General features: G+C 43.1%; 1 protein-coding gene across 5 annotated transcripts in view; it reads right to left on the reverse strand.

Moving 5' to 3' along the window:
- Positions 1-9,784, reverse strand: part of LOC110508322 (kin of IRRE-like protein 1) — a 104,109-nt gene extending 94,325 nt beyond the window's left edge. Inside the window, exons 1-3 of one of the 5 annotated variants that reach the window (XR_005040235.1) lie at positions 9,062-9,607; positions 1,280-1,420; positions 259-916 (exon numbers count right to left, since the gene is read on the reverse strand). Coding sequence is in view for 1 of the 5 variants with exons in the window: in XM_021588756.2 (XP_021444431.2) it covers positions 9,062-9,107 (46 nt within the window). In the remaining 4 variants the exon portion in view is untranslated. Of the gene's footprint in view, positions 1-258; positions 917-1,279; positions 1,421-1,813; positions 2,306-9,061 lie in introns of those variants that run through there. The other 4 variants (XR_002471272.2, XR_005040234.1, XR_005040233.1 and 1 more) reach the window with 4 other exon arrangements.
- Between the last annotated feature and the right edge of the window lie 8,991 nt (positions 9,785-18,775).

The following is an 18,775-nucleotide window of genomic DNA, read 5'->3' on the forward strand; positions in this document are numbered from 1 at the left end:
GACTCCGTACCGGTACCCCCTATATATAGCCTCGTTATGTTAGTATTCTTTTTTACTGTAGTTCATTTGGTAAATATTTTCGTAACACTTCTTGAACTGCACTGTTGGTTAAGGGCTTGTAAGTAAGCATTTCAGGGCATTTATTATAAGCATTAGTAGTATATTTTTATTCTACTGTATATAAATTGCCATAACTGTTCCTGCATACTGCTGAGTACACTCACCTAGGTCTCCAGAGCAAATACAAGCCATGTCTACTTATTTACTATATATCTTTTCTTTATTTTTTACATTCTTTGTCATTTAGCAGACTCATCTACTGTCAATCTACTTACTATTGACAGACTAATATACTGTTTTATTGAAACATGTTTACTTGCCAACGAATTAAAGTTTAAATGATACACCAAGTCCATGCATACATTTTTTTTGTGCAGTAAGACATTCGCTAGTTTATCCAAATACATTTCATGAATGTCACAAATAATTGACCCAGAAGTTCAAGTCAACACTTTTCTGATACAGCTGGAATCATTTACCCACTTGACAATATACTTATATGCTGTATGGACAACAACTAGCAATATATATACCACAATGTAGTTGTGAGCATATTAGGCATTCTATATTATACTACACAAATATGGATGTTGTGTTGCTTGAATGTTCCAGGCAGGTCACAGAATGCTCTTCAGAGGGTGAACCTTTTCTTGTGTTGAGTAATGGCAGCTGGTTTAGCAGGCTTTGGCGCTGTTGACAGGGATATTGGGTTTGGGGAGCTATAACTCAGGCTCCTTGTAGACAACCGGCAGGTCCTTTCTGCACGCCACAGCCAGGTGGACAAGCCTCTCGTACCCTTTCTTCACCCCCCAATGCTTCGACCTCTTGCAGATTATTTGTTTGTGCTGAAAGTCTCCTGGAAAGACATGAATACAGATCATGAGGCTATGTAATCATACAATAAACCATGTTAATTTGTAAACAAAACAGGGTACGGTTGACTGATATGTGTTTTGTTACACTCAGAGTCAATAATTCAGAAAGATGTGAAAGGTTTGAGGGGGGGCTTGACTTGTAGACAGTCTAGTTGTGTATTGTTGTGTATGAGCACCTACAGTAGTGTGGTTGAGTAGACAAGCACTTCCAACAATAGAGTGAATAAGCTAGAAGAGAATACTTAACAGCCCCTCTCCCCCATGCCAAAGAACTGACTGTTGTAGACAGTTCGGTGTTTTGGTGATTTTGTTTTCTCAAGAGCGTATTGTGCTTTCATAAATACCTTTTGCTGTTCTGGCTTGTTTCAAAGTCAGATGATTGAGTTTATTCCAGGCTGAAAGCGTTCATCCAATGAGTCTACAGGCTCTGTACTACCAACGCTGGTGTCAAGGTCAACAGCAGCAGGGTTTGTCTGTAGGACACACTGCAGTCAGTGATTAGCTCACATTTTACTACTTTCTCCCCATCAATACACACTCAAACAAGGTACTATATCTATCAACCCACCCCCCTCAAGTCAATAGATAATGCATCCTAACCTTCACGTACACAATACCCACCCTAACAGACATCAGTCAGTCACGCACACCATCCCCTCCAAACCAATACCTAATTTTCTCCCATTTAGTTGATTGTTCAAGCAAGGCTTGAAGTCTAAGACTTCATAATACAGAGAACTACAGTAGGACTCGAGTTGTAGCGTACTTGTAAACACACCATCTATTGCAACAAGACACGGACAATGTTTATGCCTAGCTCCAGTACCTTTGTTTTCTCATCATGGGAAAATCTTGTCGATTTTAGTAAGGTGACTTACACTAGTTGCTGGTGCTGAGCTTGATGCCTCTGCAGATATTGATGGGATCGGACTCTAAATAGAACACAGTCACATTAGCCTCTACGGTAGTTAGCTAGCTAGCTAACGTAACCTAACGAAGCTAACGTTAGCTTGCAAAATTACAAAGCATATCGGCAGATAGCAGCTGGCTAATGACATTGACATGCTTTGGTATGTCTAACCAGCATATTATGAAATGTAGCTAGCTAGATTTTTTTTAAAGATAAACAAATGTAGTTTGACGCTAGCTAACTAGCTACGTTACCTCAGCTTGTGATTAACCCTAGTGATTAAATTCACCATACTATTCTGGTGATCCTAAGCTACTTCATACTACTTCATAGAGCAGTGACCAAAACTGCAGTGCAAGGAGGACATGTCCAGTCTCCCTCTATTTTCCTTTCCTCCTGCTGTCACTAAGAGATGAAAGAGTGGTAGATGGAAAGAGACAGACCGAGATGGAATGGAAAGAAAAAGAGAGGAAGAGACAGGGATGGAGAGAGAGAGAGAGAGAAAGAGACAGGGATGGAGAGAGAGAGAGGGAGAGAGAGGTATGTAGAGAGAGAGATGGAGAGACAGGGATGGAGAGAGGGAGAGACGGATGGAGAGAGAGAGAGACAGGGATGGAGAGCGAGAGAGGAAGAGACGGATGGAGAGCGAGAGAGAGAGGGATGAGAGAGCGAGAGAGGGATGGAGAGAGAGAGAGAGAGAGAGGAAGAGACAGGGATGGAGAAAGAGAGAGAGAGGAAGAGACAGGGATGAGAGAGAGAGGAAGAGACAGGGATGGAGAGAGAGAGAGGAAGAGAGAGAGAGAGGTATGTAGAGAGAGAGATGGAGAGACAGGGATGGAGAGAGGGAGAGACGGATGGAGAGAGAGAGAGAGACAGGGATGGAGAGCGAGAGAGGAAGAGACGGATGGAGAGCGAGAGAGAGAGGGATGAGAGAGAGAGAGAGAGGGATGGAGAGAGAGAGAGAGAGGAAGAGACAGGGATGGAGAAAGAGAGAGAGGGGAAGAGACAGGGATGAGAGAGAGAGGAAGAGACAGGGATGGAGAGAGAGCGAGGAAGAGACAGGGATGGAGAGAGAGCGAGGAAGAGACAGGGATGGAGAGAGAGCGAGGAAGAGACAGGGATGGAGAGAGAGCGAGGAAGAGACAGGGATGGAGAGAGAGCGAGGAAGAGACAGGGATGGAGAGAGAGCGAGGAAGAGACAGGGAGTGAGAGAGAGCGAGGAAGAGACAGGGGTGGAGAGAGAGCGAGGAAGAGACAGGGGTGGAGAGAGAGCGAGGAAGAGACAGGGGTGGAGAGAGAGCGAGGAAGAGACAGGGGTGGAGAGAGAGAGAGGAAGTGACAGGGGTGGAGAGAGAGAGAGGAAGAGACAGGGGTGGAGAGAGAGAGAGGAAGAGACAGGGGTGGAGAGAGAGAGAGGAAGAGACAGGGGTGGAGAGAGAGAGAGGAAGAGACCGGGGTGGAGAGAGAGAGAGGAAGAGACAGGGATGGAGAGAGAGAGAGGAAGTGACAGGAATGGAGAGAGAGAGAGGGGAAGAGACAGGGATGGAGAGAGAGAGGAAGAGACAGGGATGGAGAGAGAGAGAGAGAGAGAGAGGGGAAGAGACAGGGATGGCGAGAGAGATGAAGAGAGGGATGGAGAGAGAGAGGAAGAGACAGGGATGGAGAGAGAGAGGAAGAGACAGGGATGGAGAGAGAGAGGGAGACAAAATGTAAAAAGAATATAAAGCAATTAGAGAGTGTCATTTCCCCAAATTTGAGAGCTGTGGGTTGGCAGCGCACTACATTGCTGCATGCCTGACAGACCAATCAACCTGCACATGTACTGTACTGTATGCGTATTGTTATTGTTGAATGTATGGTTATTTTGACACTTGGTTATTGTTGTTACTGTTTTCTTGTTGACCATTTTGATTCTCATTTGTATATTGTAAATATCCAAAATAAGCGTTTGGCAATATGTACATTGTTACGTCATGCCAATAAAGCAAATTGAATTGAGAGAGAGACAGGATGGGGAGAAAGAGAGAGGAAGAGACATGGATGGGGAGAAAGAGAGAGCGAGAGAGAGAGAGGAAGAGACAGGGATGGGGAGAAAGAGAGAGCGAGAGAGAGAGAGGAAGAGACAGGGATGGGGAGAAGGAGAGCGAGAAAGAGAGGAAGAGACAGGGATGGGGAGAAGGAGAGAAAGAGACAGGGATGGGGAGAAAGAGAGAGAGAGAAAGAGACTAGAGGTCGACCGATTATGATTTTTCAACGCCGATACCGATAATTGGAGGACAAAAAAAGCCGATACCGATTAATCGGCCGACTTTTAAAATGTATTTGTAATAATGACAATCACAACAATACTGAATGAACACTTATTTTAACTTAATATAATACATCAATAAAATCAATTTAGCCTCAAATAAATAATGAAACATGTTCAATTTGGTTTAAATAATGCAAAAACAAAGTGTTGGAGAAGAAAGTAAAAGTGCAATATGTGCTATGTAAGAAAGCTAACATTTAAGTTCCTTGCTCAGAACATGAGAACATATGAAAGCTGGTGGTTCCTTTTAACATGAGTCTTCATTATTAGCAGGTAAGAAGTTTTAGGTTGTAGTTATTATAGGAATTATAGAACTATTTCTCTCTATACCATTTGTATTTCATATACCTTTGACTATTGGATGTTCTTATAGGCACTTTAGTATTGCCAGTGTAACAGTATAGCTTCCGTACCTCTCCTCGCTCCTGGGCTCGAACCAGGAACACAATGACAACAGCCACCCCCGAAGAGCGTTACCCATGCAGAGCAAGGGGAAAAACTACTCCAAGTCTCAGAGCGAGTGACGTTTGAAACGCACCCCGCTAACTAGCTAGCCATTTCACATCACATCGTTACACCAGCCTAATCTCGGGAGTTGATAGGCTTGAAGTCATAAACAGCGCAATGCTTGACGCACAACGAAGAGCTGCTGGCAAAACGCACGGAAGTGCTTTTTGAATGAATGCTTATGAGCCTGCTGGTGCCTACCACCGCTCAGTCAGACTGCTCTATCAAATCATAGACTTAATTATAACATAATAAACACACAGAAATGCGAGCCTTAGGTCATTAATATGGTCGAATCCGGAAACTATCATCTCGAAAACAAGACGTTTATTCTTTCAGTGAAATACGGAACCGTTCCGTATTTTATCTAACGGGTGGCATCCATCAGTCTAAATATTGCTGTTACATTGCACAACCTTTAATGTGATGTCATAATTACGTAAAATTCTGGTAAAATTAGTTCGCAATGAGCCAGGCTGCCCAAACTGTTGCATATACCCTGACTGTGCGTGCAATGAACGCAAGAGAAGTGACACAATTTCACCTGGTTAACATTGCCTGCTAACCTGGATTTATTTTAGCTAAATATGCAGGTTTAAAAATATATACTTGTTTATTGATTTTAAGAAAGGCATTGATGTTTATGGTTAGGTACACGTTGGAGCAAAGACATTCCTTTTTCGCAAATGCACACCACATCGATTATATGCAACGCAGGACACGCTAGATAAACTAGTAACATCATCAACCATGTGTAGTTATAACTAGCGATTATGATTGATTAAGTTTAATGCTAGCTAGCAACTTACCTTGGCTTCTTACTGCATTCGCGTAACAGGCAGGCTCCTCGTGACGCAGGTGGTTAGAGCTTTGGACTAGTTAACTGTAAGGTTGCAAGATTGAATCCCCGAGCTGACAAGATAAAAATCCTAGACCTAGGACGTCATTGAAAATAAGAATGTGTTCTTAACTGACTTGCCTAGTTAAATAAAGGTGTAAAAATATATAAATAAATATTTTTAAAAAAAAATCTGTGTCCAAAATGCCCGATTTCCGATTGATATGAAAACTTGAAATCGGCCCTAATTAAATCGGCCCTAATTAAATCGGCCATTCTGATTAATCGGTCGACCTCTAGAAGAGACAGGGATGGGAGACGGGGGTTCAATATTGTTTTGTAGTATTTACTCTTTTGGGTCACTACTTAGATATTCCTATTTTGACAAGGTAAATACTTGGCTAACACTAGTTCACTTGAGAGACCTAACTTAAAATCACTATTTTAAGGTATCAGTGTAACTGGTTTTAAAAAACTTGAAAGTAATATATATATATATTCTTTACCTATATAGCCCTTTTTCAAAAGTAGTACACTACATATTACCACACAACACAATACACTGCACATTACCACACAACACTTACAGCCATTCGAAACCAACCAACCGACACACACACACACAACTCCACACCACAATCAATAAGACATCACTTCACACACTATTACAGTCAGCAAGGAAGGAGTGTTGAATGACTGACTGATATCATCACTGAATAGTAGTGGCATAGGACTGTAAACATTGCAGACTAATTTGTTGGTATAGTTGGTATTTGTTATGGGTAGGCTATTGATAGTGTAATCATAACTGAATAAAGCTGTATGAATGGCTGAGGTAATAGATGTGTTGCACGATATACGGAACAGGACCGGCGAGTACGCTGCACGTGAACCAGATGGCGCTCTACTCAACAACCGGTGATTAGCAGATCCAACTGCACCGACAGGAGAGAATGAATGGCCATAATTAAACAGATCCCCGCTCACAGAACCCAGCCTAACGTCAAAATGAATCAAAGCAGTCGTTGGAGCTGCTATTCGAGCGCCATGAAGTTTCGACTGACATTTCCATAGCTACAGAAACGGTGCTGGACACGGTGGACAGGGATACTCGATCAATGGCAGTGCCGTGGTAACATATGAGGCATTCAGTAATCCTTGTTTAGAAATGTATTTTCACCTAAAGGTAAAATATTTTATTAATTTGCTTGTCATCTGTCTGTAGACAAGTGCAGGCGAGACGACCTGCATGCTGAGTATTCTCGGATATCCCTGACCTTGCAACATAGGTTTATTAGTAACACTGTTACATTGCCAGAGGCAAACCACGTCTTGAGAGACTACATGCTGAAAGGGAGAGACATGACTATAGGCTACGCTCACTATAGGCTACGTGTCCATGCCAAACACAGAGAGATCTGGTGACTCATGTTACATTCTAATCGGGCTGGAGCTTTTCAGTTCTAATTGCCCATGTTCATTCAAGAAGGGTGCAATTGTGGCCCGCAATTCGGTGCGTTCCTGCATGTGGGCTTTCCTGCATCTGCAGGAACTTTTTTATACTTCTATTGGTCCATTTTTTAGTTAGGACAGGCGGGAGGTGGGGGCGCTTCAGTACCTATGTGGCATTAATGCACATTAATGTTGGATGCCACCCGCCGACAAACCCCATATTTGGGCACTGTTTTCCCGCAGTTCTGTTATCGTTGGCGAGGGCAGGCGTTTAGCTTAGCCAGCTAGTCCTAAAGAGGACTCCGGTACACAGCAGGCAGGAGGCGAGGGAGACACCAAGATAGCTAGCACACGGTGTCGCTAACTACCAAGGTAGCTAGTACACAGTGTTGCCCTAGCCTCCAGATATAGTGTCCTTCACCTCCGTCTGTCATGCAAGGTTTTATCCTGTACACAGGAGGCGGGGGCAACACCGTGTGCTAGCTAGCTACCTAGCAAGCTAGCACTGCTAGCCCACGGTGTCGCTAAGTAGTTAGCTAGCACACAGTGTCGCCTTCGCCCCCCGCCTGTTTCCCACAGTTCCGTTAACAACGGTGAGGGCAGGTGTTTGACCAGGGGTGAAAGTGAGGCAGTACGGCGTCCCAGCAAAATAAATAGTGGAAGTGCACTGTGTCAGTAAAACGTGAGCATATCACAATTAATACAACATGCCAAAAAAACTATAGGCTATGACACCACTATTTAACATTACTGCATGTCAGCCGCATGAAAACCTATAGGCTATGACACCACTATTTAACATTACTGCATGTCAGGCGCATGAAAAACTATAGGCTATGACACCACAATTTAACATTACTGCATGTCAGGCGCATGAAAAACTTATAGGCTATGACACCACTATTTAACATTACTGCATGTCAGGCGCATGAAAAACTTATAGGCTATGACACCACTATTTAACATTACTGCATGTCAGCCGCATGAAAACCTAGCGTTGTCCAGGTTTTGCCGGTGTAGTTAAATAAATAAAAAATCTGTATTTTGGTTATCAAAATTCTTAACTTAATTGTATTTGTATCTCCCCTTCTCGTAGGCCAATTATTTAGATCAGACAACATATTTTTATTGATAAGTTTGTCAGTGTCAGCAGAGTAAGCTACCCTGTAATTGTCGTAGTATAAAAAAAATGCATGGGGCACTAAGGTTGTCCCATACCAGTAAGAAATGTAATATAATTTCTGACCCACATTCAAAAGCGTCACACAAGCGGTGCGGGTGTTCATGAAGGAACCAATGAGATGCTCGAGGGGGGCGTTCCTGCAGGTGCACGAATGCCGACGTACAGGAACGCCCCGAATTTCGGGGCTGCAATTGCACACTATTGGTTCAATCAATCTCTCTCTGGCACAACATGTGCATTGAGTAGCCTAGTAATATGTGCGTTTTACAGTTCTCCCGCGATATAGGGCTAAAGCATATTGTTGGGCTATATACATTTAGTTGTGTGAATCATTTTGATTAATGCATGCCAATGGTCAGATCAAACCAATAGCCTACATACAGTTCAGCTGATCTCTCTCACTCTGTGCGCCCGGTAAAGGTTGCGTGAACTCGTAATTGTGGAAATATGAACCGAATGTCACTATTCTGATTTCTCCGTTTCTCATACCATGTTTTCAGGGAGACTACGAATAATGCCTCCGTTCCCTTCATGAACTACTGTCAAATAAAGCTATTCCAGTATAATATTATACATGCAATTTAATTAACAGACGCTTTTACCAAAAGCGACTTACAGTTATGCGTGCATTCATTTTACATATGAGTGATCCCAGGAATCAAACCCAACACTACCCTGGCTTTACAAGCGACATGCTCTCTCTAACAACTGAGCTACAAAGGACAGGATAAAATGCAACACGGCTAAAACATGGAATGTGAAACGCACACACTATTCAGTGGCCAAAAAGGTAGGCTATGGAAAGACGGACAAGAAGATATAATCATAAAAAATAACTTTTACTATTTTCCTTCTGCTTCCATTGGATAGAAACAGAATACGTACAAATGCAAGCAGTTGACCAGCGGGCTTCAGTTTTCCTCACCTTTGTTAAAACTGATAGCCAAAGTTATTATCCACAAACTCAGCATGATTCAGCCGAGTGCATTCAAAATCACCTCTTCAAAGTCTGTTCTGCTCTGTAAAGACACCATCAATTCCCTCCAGAAAATAGTTTACTCGCCAGCAACGGGAATTATGTTGTAATCCGTTGATCGTCAATTGCAGCGGTTTTGCTTCGTCTCCGGTTCGCGTGCCCCCTTGGCTTTACCTTATTTTGTGCTATCCCCACTTATTTCTTATTTCCTTCCATTCGATCTCAGCCTCTTTACTCTGGCTGCGTGTACAGCGCCGATCCGTATTTCCATTCATTAAGAGCGAAATCCCCTTGGTTTTTCTTCTTGCTACCTCTCTACACGGAATCAACAGAGAACGAACCCCCTACTCCAAAAATCACAGTGTTTTTACTCTGCAAGTGGGGAATAGCGCTTTTGTAAGAGCTCACTTGGGGAATTGCACACGGTAGCCTGGTCATCAGACTCAGTTATCTTCTTTCACGAATGTCCATTAGTGCCATTCAACCAGTTTATTATTATTGTCTGTCTGTCATCAGTGATACGTGCAGTGGCTACCCATCATTCAGGGCAGGTGGGGCAGAGTCCTACCTGTTTTGAGTCCCATCTGTTTAGCAAAAAATATGTATATTGTTGTTGTTGTTTGCTGTTGCCTGTTTTGCATGTTATTTTGGCATTAATGCGTTTCACATATCAGTTTGCAAACAATGTAAAAAAAACAACAACATTGAGCTAATAAAGCAGCATACAAACATGGTCTCTTTTTTGCTTTCTTGATTAAGGCGGCTCTAAAATGCAGGTGTTTCTGCCTAACTCAGTGGCTTCTGTGGTGGTGGGGCAGCCAGCGGAAAATACGGAACGTAGGGGTTGGTAATGTTCTCTGGTTGCGCCGTGATTGGGGGACACTACGTCACCGGGAAATCTACAGGGAGAGCTCGAAAATTCAAGCCCCTTGGATGCTGCCATAGATTTACATTAGAAGTGACAATCCAATAAAACTCAAGGTCATTGGCCACAGATAAAATGATGTCAAATCACGTTATATCTACCATAGCTTTGATTGGACTGATCATGTCAACATCATACTTTCAAAATCTTAGCTAGCAAGCTAGACGAGCAGTCATCATCATGGCAAAATCCTTCTCAATCCTAGTCAAATTGAAGAGAAATTATAGATAAAAACGTATCGGTGCTCATCGGCCATTGGACATAAACATTAAACAATTCAACAATGAGTGGGTTGGAAGGAATCAGTGGTAAACTACAAGCGTTGCAAAGCAATCACTGGCCTGCTATTCAGTGGAGTGGGTGTGTGGTCTAAGTCTGGGTTTAAGGGTCTCTTTTCCAAGCTTAACATGATAAACATTCAACACAATGGGCCAGAAAAGGTTGAATACATTGGCCATGCTGTCAATCCAGCATGACTTCTGCCACATTCAAAACAACTGAATGAACTGTTTTGCTTCCATAGAAGGCTCCGCTGATAGCCAGGTGTAGCAGTGGTAAGGATTCACTCCATGGCGCTGAAATGGAAGCTCTGCTGTTGGGACAGCATTATGTAGGGCCTAACAGTTTGTGGGCACCGTTTGTAACCGGTATAGTGCAATGAATGTATTGTTTAGTATTGTGTTGTGTTGTGTAGTGGCTGTGCTGGCATGCATAAAACATATGTTTTTTTTTTTCCCCACCAAGATGTACATGCTAAGATCGCCACTGCTTCTGCCGCGTTGAAAACAACTGGAATCTCAGAACTGGGGAATCTCAGACTTCTGTGAGTTCAAGACAACTGGCAACTCTGAGAAAAAATGAACTCTGACTGGGAAAATAAGTTTTGAACGGTCATCCTCTGGCCTCGTTCTAGAGCTCCAATCTGGAGAATTTGACTAATTCCCAGTTGTTTTGAAAGCACAATAAATCCAGAGAATGCCAGACTTTGATGACAAAGTTTGATGACAAAATGTGCCCACGAGAAGGACTGCTGTGCCACCTTCTTGTTCAAGTAAGCAAAGCACAACAAGGTGAGTCCAAAAATGTCTTGTATGCTGCTGCATAAATGATGTATTGTGCCAGGGAGATGTATATACTATAGCTAAGAAAGTAATACTTTATGTTGTGCTGTAGCTGTTAGTAGCCCATGTGCCTCACCCTAATAATTTGGTCCCTTTCCCCCAGATAACTTAGCCTACTGTTCTGACTTGGTGGTGCACATGTAGCCTATAGCCTGTTTTAGAGAAATGTAATCATTGAATATTGTAAGAGCTTTCATTGTCTGCTTATATGCCCCCTTTCTATATCCTACGGTTCTGACTTGGTCTACAGGGAGAATACTTTAAGGACGGCCTGTGTTTTGAATTCGGTCGCTGTGCATTTCAAAAGTGCTGAACAAATAGTTATATTGACTACATCAGACCTAGCTTGCTAATTAATGTCTTAATCGAAATTACGGATTGTCTCTTATCCACTTGTCGTCCCCTTATGCCATAGTTTGTACATCTCAATTGGCTCTTCTCCAAGATCGCATAGCAGTTCAGACGTCTTTTGTCCTCGTCTTGTCGTGTCCTGTATATATATATATTTACAACTTTTTTCACATACATTTTATTTTTATTTTCCATCAACTCATCTTCTAAACACTCTCCTGCAACCAGCCTCACCAATTTATATTTATAAAAAAATATTATTTACCTCAGATCTGTAATCCTCCAAGAAGCTAGCCAGAAACTCCAAGAAGCTAGCCAGAAACTAGCCAGAAGCTAGCCAGGAGCTAGCCCAGAAGCTAATCCAGAAGCTAATCAGAAGCTAGTTAGCTTCTTTACTGGCAAATCGTTAGTATTCAGCTAACCACGGTTTGTGGTCATCAGCTATCCTTTAGCTCGAAAATCTATCGCCAGTTTTGTACGGCGCAGCGCGGCTCGGAACGGAACATACCGGACCAATTTTTCTCTCCATGTCCCTGGATTTCAACTGCTCTCTGGACATTCATACCCGGATCTCACAGCTAGCTAGCTGCTATCCGTGTGACAGTCGGCTTTCGTCGATTCCGGAGCAAACATCGATTGTTCCGGTGCTAGCCAGCTCCGTCAATCACTCCTGAGTTCCATCATTCACTCCTGGGCTGCAGTCACCTATCCGGACCCGTTTCACTGCCTACGCGGAGCCCCACCGGGCCTTCACAACTGGACTGCCGACGTTATCTACCTGAAGGAGATCCGGCTGGCTCCTCTGTCGCGACGTTACCTGCACGCCCATCTGCGGCCCGCTAACCGTTAGCTGTCTTACCGGCTGCTATCTGAATAGACAATCGGACAATTTATTTATTTTTATTAATATTATGTTTTCTTCTCGGACCTCTATAACTATATCTATTGTTCTTATTTTTGTTGTTGTTGTGTGATTTGGATTAATCCCCTCTACCTCACGGAACCCCACTAATCTACTGACCGAACGCAAGAGGTGGCTAACAACAGACTCCATCCTATGCTAGCTTGCTACCGGTTGGCTTGGCTAGCTGTCTAAATCGCCGTGACCCTCAACCAACCTCTCCACTCACTGGACCCTTTTGATCACTCGACTAAGCATGCCTCTCCTTAATGTCAATATGTCTTGTCCATTGCTGTTCTGGTTAGTGTTTATTGGCTTATTTCACTGTAGAGCCTCTAGTCCTGCTCACTATACCTTATCCAACCTATTAGTTCCACCACCCACACATGCAATGACATCTCCTGGTTTCAATGATGTTTCTAGAGACAATATCTCTCTCTTCATCACTCAATACCTAGGTTTACCTCCACTGTATTCACATCCTACCTTACCTTTGTCTGTACATTATACCTTGATGCTATTTTATCGCCCCCAGAAACCTCCTTTTACTCTCTGTTCCAGACGTTCTAGACGACCAATTCTTATTGCTTTTAGTCGCACCCTTATTCTACTCCTCCTATGTTCCTCTGGCGATGTAGAGGTGAATCCAGGCCCTGCAGTGCCTAGCTCCACTCCTATTCCCCAGGCGCTCTCTTTTGACGACTTCTGTAACCGTAATAGCCTTGGTTTCATGCATGTTAACATTAGAAGCCTCCTCCCTAAGTTTGTTCTATTCACTGCTTTAGCACACTCTGCCAACCCGGATGTTCTAGCTGTGTCTGAATCCTGGCTTAGGAAGACCACCAAAAATTCAGACATTTTAATTCCAAACTAAAATATTTTCAGACAAGATAGAACTGCCAAAGGGGGCGGTGTTGCAATCTACTGCAAAGATAGCCTGCAGAGTTCTGTCCTACTATCCAGGTCTGTACCCAAACAATTTGAACTTCTACTTTTAAAAATCCACCTCTCTAAAAACAAGTCTCTCACCGTTGCCGCCTGCTATAGACCACCCTCTGCCCCCAGCTGTGCTCTGGACACCATATGTGAACTGATTGCCCCCCATCTATCTTCAGAGCTCGTGCTGCTAGGCGACCTAAACTGGAACATGCTTAACACCCCAGCCATCCTACAATCTAAACTTGATGCCCTCAATCTCACACAAATTATCAATGAACCTACCAGGTACCTCCCCAAAGCCTTAAACATGGGCACCCTCATAGATATCATCCTAACCAACTTCCCCTCTAAATACACCTCTGCTGTCTTCAACCAAGATCTCAGCGATCACTGCCTCATTGCCTGCATCCGTAATGGGTCAGCGGTCAAACGACCTCCTCTCATCACTGTAAAACGCTCCCTGAAACACTTCAGCGAGCAGGCCTTTCTAATCGACCTGGCCGGGGTATCCTGGAAGGATATTGACCTCATCCCGTCAGTAGAGGATGCCTGGATATTTTTTAAAAATGCCTTCCTAACCATCTTAAATAAACATGCCCCATTCAAGAAATTTAGAACCAGGAACAGATATAGCCCTTGGTTCTCCCCAGACCTGACTGCCCTTAACCAACACAAAAACATCCTATGGCGTTCTGCATTAGCATCGAACAGCCCCCGTGATATGCAGCTGTTCAGGGAAGCTAGAAACCATTATACACAGGCAGTTAGAAAAGCCAAGGCTAGCTTTTTCAAGCAGAAATTTGCTTCTTGCAACACTAACTCAAAAAAGTTCTGGGACACTGTAAAGTCCATGGAGAATAAGAACACCTCCTCCCAGCTGCCCACTGCACTGAAGATAGGAAACACTGTCACCACTGATAAATCCACCATAATTGAAAATTTCAATAAGCATTTTTCTACTGCTGGCCATGCTTTCCACCTGGCTACTCCTACCCCTGTCAACAGCACTGCACCCCCAACAGCAACTCGCCCAAGCCTTCCCCATTTCTCCTTCTCCCAAATCCATTCAGCTGATGTTCTGAAAGAGCTGCAAAATCTGGACCCCTACAAATCAGCCGGGCTAGACAATCTGGACCCTTTCTTTCTAAAATTATCTGCCGAAATTGTTGCCACCCCTATTACTAGCCTGTTCAACCTCTCTTTCGTGTCGTCTGAGATTCCCAAAGATTGGAAAGCAGCTGCGGTCATCCCCCTCTTCAAAGGGGGGGACACTCTTGACCCAAACTGCTACAGACCTATATCTATCCTACCATGCCTTTCTAAGGTCTTCGAAAGCCAAGTCAACAAACAGATTACCGACCATTTTGAATCTCACCATACCTTCTCTGCTATGCATTCTGGTTTCAGAGCTGGTCATGGGTGCACCTCAGCCACGCTCAAGGTCCTAAACGATATCTTAACCGCCATCGATAAGAAACATTACTGTGCAGCCGTATTCATTGATCTGGCCAAGGCTTTCGACTCTGTCAATCACCACATCCTCATCGGCAGACTCAACAGCCTTGGTTTCTCAAATGATTGCCTCGCCTGGTTCACCAACTACTTCTCTGATAGAGTTCAGTGTGTCAAATCGGAGGGTCTGTTGTCCGGACCTCTGGCAGTCTCTATGGGGGTGCCACAGGGTTCAATTCTTGGACCGACTCTCTTCTCTGTATACATCAATGAGGTCGCTCTTGCTGCTGGTGAGTCTCTGATCCACCTCTACGCAGACGACACCATTCTGTATACTTCCGGCCCTTCTTTGGACACTGTGTTAACAACCCTCCAGGCAAGCTTCAATGCCATACAACTCTCCTTCCGTGGCCTCCAATTGCTCTTAAATACAAGTAAAACTAAATGCATGCTCTTCAACCGATCGCTACCTGCACCTACCCGCCTGTCCAACATCACTACTCTGGACGGCTCTGACTTAGAATACGTGGACAACTACAAATACTTAGGTGTCTGGTTAGACTGTAAACTCTCCTTCCAGACCCATATCAAACATCTCCAATCCAAAGTTAAATCTAGAATTGGCTTCCTATTTCGCAACAAAGCATCCTTCACTCATGCTGCCAAACATACCCTTGTAAAACTGACCATCCTACCAATCCTCGACTTTGGCGATGTAATTTACAAAATAGCCTCCAAAACCCTACTCAACAAATTGGATGCAGTCTATCACAGTGCCATCCGTTTTGTCACCAAAGCCCCATATACTACCCACCATTGCGACCTGTACGCTCTCGTTGGCTGGCCCTCGCTTCATACTCGTCGCCAAACCCACTGGCTCCATGCCATCTACAAGACCCTTCTAGGTAAAGTCCCCCCTTATCTCAGCTCGCTGGTCACCATAGCATCTCCCACCTGTAGCACACGCTCCAGCAGGTATATCTCTCTAGTCACCCCCAAAACCAATTCTTTCTTTGGCCGCCTCTCTTTCCAGTTCTCTGCTGCCAATGACTGGAACGAACTACACAAATCTCTGAAACTGGAAACACTTATCTCCCTCACTAGCTTTAAGCACCAGCTGTCAGAGCAGCTCACAGATTACTGCACCTGTACATAGCCCACCTATAATTTAGCCCTATCAACTACCTCTTTCCCAACTGTATTTAATTTATTTATTTATTTTGCTCCTTTGCACCCCATTATTTTTATTTCTACTTTGCACATTCTTCCATTGCAAAACTACCATTCCAGTGTTTTACTTGCTATATTGTATTTACCTTGCCACCAAGGCCTTTTTTGCCTTTACCTCCCTTCTCACCTCATTTGCTCACATTGTATATAGACTTGTTTATACTTTATTATTGACTGTATGTTTGTTTTACTCCATGTGTAACTCTGTGTTGTTGTATCTGTCGAACTGCTTTGCTTTATCTTGGCCAGGTCGCAATTGTAAATGAGAACTTGTTCTCAACTTGCCTACCTGGTTAAATAAAGGTAAAATAAAAAAAAATAAAAAAATAAATTGTCAGTAGAAACCACATTTGTCTAATTAAGAAAGTCAGCCAAAGTCAGCTATGTTTTTTAAAAAGGCAGTAAATGAGGCTGTGGCTTTGCTGGCATGCATCAAACATTTGGGGGGGGGGGGGGGGGGGGGGGAGTTTTCCCAACCAAGATTTATATGTTAAAATCTCCATTGGAGACGGGTAGGCCTGTGTGCTTTTCACGATATACCCCATATACGTTTTAGTCTACTCTGTCAATAGCCCTATGAACACTGTATGTATTTTCAAATCAAATCAAATTGTATTTGTCACATGCGCCAAATACAACAGGTGTAGTAGACCTTACAGTGAAATACTTTCTCACGAGCCCTTAACCAATAATGCAGTTATAAGAAAAATACCTACAAAAATAAGAAATAAAGTCACAAATAATTAAAGAGCAGCAGTAAAATAACAATAGCGAGGCTATAAACAGGGGGTTCCGGTACAGAGTAAATGTGCGGGGGCACTGGTTAGTCGAGGTAATTGAGGTAATAGGGCAGAGTTATTAAAGTGAATATGCATAGATAATAACAGAGAGTAGCAGCAGCGTAAAAGAGGGGGAGGGGCAATGCAAGTAGTCTGGGTAGCCATTTGATTTGATGTTCAGTAGTCTTATGGCTTGTGGTAGAAGCTGTTTAGAATCCTCTTGGACCTAGACTTGGTGCTCCGGTACCGCTTGCCGTGTGGTAGCAGAGAGAACAGCCTATGACTAGGGTGACTGGAGTCTTTGACCATTTTTTGGGCCTTCCTCTGACACCGCCTGTTATAGAGGTCCTGGATGGCAGGAAGCTTGGCCCCAGTGATGTAATTTTAGGTATAAAGTCACTCACTCACACATGTAATATTTATCCTGATCATAAATAACTTGGAATAAGATACTTTATGAGGACTAAAGAATTGTGGCACATGTTTGTTTTTTTCAGGACTTGGTTACATTGACTATGTACTTTCAGGTCGTACCTCAGATGCTCCCCCAAACAGGCAGAAAGAGACAGACAAAGGGAGACCGATAGAGAGAGATGGAGGGACAGAGAGAGAAAGATAGTGGTAAAGGGAGCGTGAATCACTTGGTGGGTGCTTTAATGAACAATTACTGCCCTCTGTTGGTTTCTTTCCTACATGCCATACATACAATTAATTGGCATACGTACTATATGTTGGCCCATACCATAGAGAATGATACAAGCCTCTAGTGGCCAAAAGGCCATTTTAGCATGGGAAGAGCCATGGAGGGCTTCCACAATTTTAAAGTAGTCAACTGGGTGGGGATTTTTGCGGGTTGTAGCCTCAATGGCGCTGGCCATGCTGTCACAGACGCTATAACAGCATAGATATAAAGATGAGTCCTCTATCTATTTCTATGGCCTATTCATACAAAGGCATGTGTAGGTAGGTAGACCCATACATACAATTGCATGTTTACATCATTTAGCAAGTGTTCTTTTTATTCTGGTTAGAACCAGTATGCACTGCTCTGTGAAGGGAGTAGTACACAGCGTTGTACCAGATCTTTAGTTTCTTGGCAACTTCTTTGCATGGAATAGCCTTCATTTCTGAGAACAAGAATAGACTGACGAGTTTCAGAAGAAAGGTCTTTGTTTCTGGCCATTTTGACCCTGTAATCGAACCCACAAATGCTGATGCTCCAGATACTCAGCTAGTCTGAAGGACAGTTTTATTGCTTCATTAATCAGAACAACAGTTTCCAGCTGTGATAACATAATTGCAAAATTATTTTCTAATGATCAATTAGCCTTTAAAAAAAATAATAAACGTGGATTAGCTAACACAACATGCCATTGGAACACAGGAGTGATGGTTGCTGATAATGGGCCTCTGTACGCTTATGTAGATATTCCATTAAAAAATCTGCAGTTTCCAGCTACAATAATAATTTACAACATTAACAATGTCTACACTGTATTTTTGATCAATTTGATGTTATTTTAATTAATGGACAAAAAATGAGCTTTTCTTTCAAAACAAGGACATTTCTAAGTGACACCAAACTCTTGAACGGTAGTGTATAAAAAAATACAAATAATTGTTGACTCAGGGATTGAAACCAACAACCTTTCATTTACTGGCCCAACACTCTTAACTGCTGGGCTAACTTCCGCCTGTGTAGGTGAAATCATCCATACAAGACATTAGCATGTGTAGTTGAGCAGCCCATAAATACAAGACATTGGAATGTGTAGTTAGGTAAGCCCTGTTTGTCGGTCATCCTCTGCAGTACCATTCCTCACAGGAAATCGGTCTATAAATAGTTGTTCAGGTGAATATCCATTGTGAAGCAAAGGAGACAGATGGGCCTGTCCCAAACGACACCTTATAGTGAGTGTACTAATTTTGGAGAGAGCCCAATAGGCTCTGGTCAAAAGTAGTGCA

This window comes from Oncorhynchus mykiss, chromosome 28 (assembly GCF_013265735.2).
Source record: "Oncorhynchus mykiss isolate Arlee chromosome 28, USDA_OmykA_1.1, whole genome shotgun sequence".
NCBI classification, from domain to species: domain Eukaryota; kingdom Metazoa; phylum Chordata; class Actinopteri; order Salmoniformes; family Salmonidae; genus Oncorhynchus; species Oncorhynchus mykiss.